This window comes from Calidris pugnax, unplaced genomic scaffold (genome assembly GCF_001431845.1).
Source record: "Calidris pugnax isolate Ruff unplaced genomic scaffold, ASM143184v1 scaffold89, whole genome shotgun sequence".
Taxonomy (NCBI): domain Eukaryota; kingdom Metazoa; phylum Chordata; class Aves; order Charadriiformes; family Scolopacidae; genus Calidris; species Calidris pugnax.
Genome location: NW_015090865.1, coordinates 1 through 5,697, shown reverse-complemented (window position 1 = coordinate 5,697; position 5,697 = coordinate 1). Strand labels below are relative to the sequence as shown.

The following is a 5,697-nucleotide window of genomic DNA, read 5'->3' as shown; positions in this document are numbered from 1 at the left end:
ATACTTTACCACCAAAACCTGACAGATAACAGCTCCTGCACCCATGCGTATTGAGCCCGCATGGAATGAGCAGGTTTAATACCTGTGTGCATGATGGTCTGAAACTCTCTAGTCCAAATATTTTTTCAGCTACAGTCTAGGATGAAATATAAGCCAATTTTGCCCTTCCACTGGGAGGGTAATTTCCCTGAATCCACTTTGCAATAGAACGTGGATGGGGGGCGGGGGGAGGAAGAACATGGTTCATAAGTGTGTTTATTTGTGGGACCTATCGTGAGTGCAGAGACCCGCTCGCTCGCCCCTGGGCTGATGATATACTTACTAACTTGAAGGCTTCGTACGTTTCACAGGGATATCCGAGGTATCCGGAGGGATAGAGGATACTTTCAAAATAAAACTCATGGCTGCGTGAGTGATGGCACCCCCCAATGACTGTAGTGTCTGTTGGAACAAAGTTTATGAGCATCCATGAAATAACCTCTTGCACAAGTGTTCCATTTGCCTTGCCATGGAAATAGCTGAGGCACAGGACAGAACAGCAGCCTGGTCTTGTAATAAATAGTCACCTGAATTTACACATTTTTAGGTGCAGTAGAAGTTACTGTTTTGCCTGTTTTATCCAGAGAACTGTATGCTAGTTATCCCAAGATTTCAAGTGAGATGCACTGATCTACTATGGTGTAATAGTCCCTTTTATGAAGGCAGCCCTGTGTATATATATATGTGTATGTATATATGAGATGTCACAGTGAGATGACCTTAATTGCAGTTTTAAAAGTCTTAATAGAGAAAAGAGAATCCACCAGCTTTCTGCCAACCTCCCCAAAGCCTGTGAGGAGAGAGAAATTTCAGGTGGAGAGGTGAGGCATGTGAAATCACCGAGTGCTTTTGCCTGATTCGTGCCTTGTAAGTGCTGGATGCTCTTTGCAGCATCTGCAGGAAACTGAAGGTGGTGGTGTCACGCCACAGGCTTGGTCATGACACTGGTCTGTCTCAGCCTAGAAAACCCCCTGCTGATGTTGTCAGGGTATTAGACTTGCAGAGTCCCTGTTCCCTGTCTTTTTGTGTTCTGCAGGTCCAATTTCAAATTTCAGAAGCAAAGCTTAAGCCTGTGTTTTACTTCCTGTCCCTACAGTGTTCTGATCCAACCTTTATTCTTTATTCTTATTTCCTTTCCTTGCTTATGAGTAAATAGGCAAAAAAACAATTTTGTTTTGTTCTTTTCTCCCAAACAAACAGTTATGTTTGGGAGAAAAAAAAAAATCACAGTTCACATTTCAGGATTGAACAAAAATAGAGTACTAGGCATATTGGGAATGTATGTTTACCTGCAATGACAGCTTCAAAATCACTTTGTTTCATCTCTTTAGTTAAATCGCTGCATCCAGGCATCACAGTTCCTCCGTTTGGGTAAAAGTCAAGGTGACCACTGGTGTTACGGATTCCAAGCCCTGAGATACAGGTGTGATGATGTCAGTGTCTTGGTGACCTGCCCATCCCTGCAGCTATTTATTTGCATGTGAACACTTACCTACAGCAGGAAAGTGAGGGGCATTGCTGTGAATAACATCAACAAAGTTTGCATCTGAAGGATCCAGTCTCACCTCCGGAGGAGTCCCTTCAAAATAGGGCCCAGCAGGGTCTAAGCCTGAAAACCCCCACATTTATTGGTTGAGGGAGGAAGAGAGAGAAGTGTTGCATGTATTAATATCTCTTTTGCCAACTAACAATATCACATGTTTAGTACTACACAAGCATACTGAATAATAATCATGTGAATTCTAAGCTAAACTGAAAAAATTGTAATAACATGCTTTTGTGAACCTTCCTGCAAACTTATTCCAAAAGAAGAAAAATATTTTCTAAAGCACTATATAATGGCATCGTATTACTACGAAGGAGGCACTTCATTACCTGTGAGTTTATTACTGGCCTGTAAAGCTTTAGGAATAGAAAAAACTAAAGATTCTTGATATGTTGCTTTGTCTTTGTGTAGGGCTTGATCTAACCCAGTGAACAACAGTGATATTACAAGCATTAACTATGTCCTTCCACTAAAGCTAATCAGAGAAAGAAGATGTAATAATTATCCTTGTTTCAGAGAAGCATAAAGTTTGCCTGCTCTCACACAAGGTGACTCCAGCACTAACAATAATTTAATTCCAGTCTACAGACTGGAATTGCAGTGTGTTACAATTTCTTTCCTTTAGGAAAATGCTATGTTAGCTTTAAGTGCTATGTCCCTTGGTGAACAGCCTACCTGTTATCCGCCCGATGCCTTGCATCCTTCTTCCCGCCTCTCCTGCAGTATGTGCTCCCAGACTGTGGCCAATTAAATGAATTTTGCCAAGGAGGTATCTGAAGTTGTTCTGATTATTAAGGTGATGGTGGTGGGAGACAAGAACACAGGCTTTAAATAGCAATCAAAGAGGATGTCTTACATTGTGGGCCTTTGGGAACATCTAGACTGACTTCCTGCATAGCAAGCAGGGTGTAAGTTCCTTGAGTTGATTATTATTTAAATTACACTAAGAGTTGATAGCAAATGATCTAATCTAGAATTTTAGATGCCTAGTGATGATGGATTCTCTGTTGTAGTGTTGGCATGTGGTTATCATAGTCAGTTACTGTTGGTGACAAAATGCAAACCTTCTTTCTCATTTGGATCAACCCCTAATCTCATCTGCCATCAAAATGATCTTACTTTTTATTTATTTACTCAATTATGGAGCCCTTTTATCATATGTCTATTCTCCATATGTCTGCTTAGAATATGTGATGGTGTCACTCAATAATATTTTCACTGACAGGCTTAGGTGGGGTGACACTCATTCTCCTCTTTGCCAAGTGCCACCTGTACAAGACCTGCACTGCTGAGATGTTACACGTGTTTTGAAGGTGGGAATGGAGATTAACCAGCATGCAGGTTGTATGCAGGGGTCACCTTTCTTCCAGGGATTTGGTGGGTTTTTTAGTGTCCAAAGACAACAAGGATTGGTTGCTAATTGTGTGAGGTTTTTACACCAGGCTGTGTTTTGTCATGCGTGTATCAAAATAAAAAAAAATCGGTAGTATTGGCCTGTCTGCCTTTATTGTTAGACAGCAGGTTCCTCTGAATACATTTTACAGTAGTACTTCCATTTACAATGCAACTTAACTTTTCCTAAAATCAGACTCTAAAAGTTTGTAAATTAGGGAAAAGAAAAGAAAGCCTAAGAATCATTTCTGCATTACTATTTTTTTTTTGTGTTCTGTAATGGAAGAAAGAGGCCTAGACTACAAATGGTGCATTTCATTAAATGAAAATCTGAACCCATATTCCAATGACCTGGGATTTGTGCACAAAAAAGAAAGATGTGGAGGCAAACGTGAGGCTAGAGATGAGTTTCATAGGTAGAAGCTGTAGATTTTACCCCAGAAGATTCTGGGGGAGTGTTTGATACTCAGGTGCTTGCAAAGTTGACACTTTGCTTTGTGGGCTCTGAGCTACCTCTTGCAGCCCTGTAAGATGAACACCTCCTGACCAGGATTAAGTCCATGGCCAGGCAGGATTCTGATTTTCAGCAGTTTCAAGTACTCATGAGTCTTTCTGAAGTCAGTGGGAAAAATGCTGATACTTTTAAACTTTGCAAGGGAGCGGTTCTGTGCTATGTGTTTAAATGCGAACACTTGCCTTCAGGAACATGAAGTTCACAACCAGAAGGCAACTGGGCAGTTTATCTTGCCTGTAGACAGCAAATATGGCATTATCAAGTGAGCCAGCTCCTGCTTGTTTCAATGATGCTAAGCTGAGATACTAATTACTTACAGCACACATATAAACAAAAGCTGGCAAAACTTGCCATCGCTGAACTCTTAGGCCTTGCCTCATTTCCATTGAATGCCTTCTTGCCTGTATCATCATATGGAAATGTTGCCACCTACTGGTCTTTAATTAATTGGCACCTCTTTTCTACCGCATTAGCTTAATTTGCGTCTTTTGTGGCTGTCAGAAGTCCTTACAGAGTTGATAATTAGTGTAATTAGCTCTTTCTCAACATTGTTCAGCTCTTCCTGAAGCATTGGCTGACCATACTGGACAAGGTTCAAAATCAAAGCAGCAGCATCATAACCCCACTACATCCACTTAAGAATAGTAGGTGGTAAAGCTGTGGCTTTTACCTGTAAGATTTTTAGGAAATAAGCAATCTCAGCCCCAAGCACACGGATGTTGTTCACTGCACTGACGTAGGTGCCTTTTGCACCGTCTTTCCAATCGACAGCAATGCAGTTGATGTTTTCTACCTCCAGTAACAGCTGATGTGGGAACACATAAAGCACAGTGTTTAAGGAAATAAAGTAACAAGCAGAGATTCAACAAATCAGAATAAACGTGAAAGGGTAATATAACAATGGAATTTCTCATTCTTTACTAAATGGGACTCTTCACTGTAGCCTGTACCACATTGAAACACACATCTTACAAAACAGACTATAACAAGCCATTAATCCTAAAAGTAGAAATTCTGAAAGACTGTAATAAAAATAGTTTATAAGCCATTTTTATACCTATTTGAAATAATTTGGGAAAGCTCACAACTGCACAGTAGCTCTTATGTATAATATATATCTTTCTTTGAGGTATGTTGGTAGTTTAACTGAATACTATAGGAAGTAAATTTATTTACCAAGTGCCATTAAAAGTGAGAAAGGCCTGGCAGACTGGAAAGTTTTGGAGCAGAATTGAAAGTTTCTATTTCAGCAAAGAAAGATAATGCATTGGTCACTTGGTACTGGTCACTGTCTTGCAGAGATCAGTGATTCTTCTACTGGAAGAGTCATATAATCAAAGTCTGCAGCTGTAGCTGTCTGTAGGTGGTAAAGCTGTGGCTTTTACCTGTAAGATTTTTAGGAAATAAGCAATCTCAGCCCCAAGCACACGGATGTTGTTCACTGCACTGACGTAGGTGCCTTTTGCACCGTCTTTCCAATCGACAGCAATGCAGTTGATGTTTTCTACCTCCAGTAACAGCTGATGTGGGAACACATAAAGCACAGTGTTTAAGGAAATAAAGTAACAAGCAGAGATTCAACAAATCAGAATAAACGTGAAAGGGTAATATAACAATGGAATTTCTCATTCTTTACTAAATGGGACTCTTCACTGTAGCCTGTACCACATTGAAACACACATCTTACAAAACAGACTATAACAAGCCATTAATCCTAAAAGTAGAAATTCTGAAAGACTGTAATAAAAATAGTTTATAAGCCATTTTTATACCTATTTGAAATAATTTGGGAAAGCTCACAACTGCACAGTAGCTCTTATGTATAATATATATCTTTCTTTGAGGTATGTTGGTAGTTTAACTGAATACTATAGGAAGTAAATTTATTTACCAAGTGCCATTAAAAGTGAGAAAGGCCTGGCAGACTGGAAAGGTTTGGAGCAGAGTTGAAAGTTTCTATTTCAGCAAAGAAAGATAATGCATTGGTCACTTTGGTACTGGTCACTGTCTTGCAGAGATCAGTGATTCTTCTACTGGAAGAGTCATATAATCAAAGTCTGCAGATGTAGCTGTCTGTGACTAAGGCTTAGTTATGGTTTGGGAAAGAATAAGGAATAAAAGCAAAAATTAATCTATGGTAAATGGCTGAAAGTGAATGACAAGGAAAACAGAAGCTTGAAGTGACAGTGCCTTGAATCCTGGATTC

At 39.8% G+C, this 5,697-nt stretch overlaps 1 protein-coding gene across 1 annotated transcript; it reads right to left on the bottom strand.

Annotated features, from left to right (window-relative positions):
* Window positions 1-268: 268 nt before the first annotated feature.
* LOC106889794 (pancreatic lipase-related protein 3-like) lies at window positions 269-5,011 on the bottom strand (the record flags this gene model as incomplete). The annotated part of the gene is made up of 6 exons (XM_014945206.1): window positions 269-441; window positions 1,329-1,451; window positions 1,532-1,648; window positions 2,261-2,369; window positions 4,162-4,329; window positions 4,877-5,011. Coding segments are annotated over 6 exons (825 nt in total), but the record flags the coding sequence as incomplete, so codon positions are not given.
* Window positions 5,012-5,697: the final 686 nt, after the last annotated feature.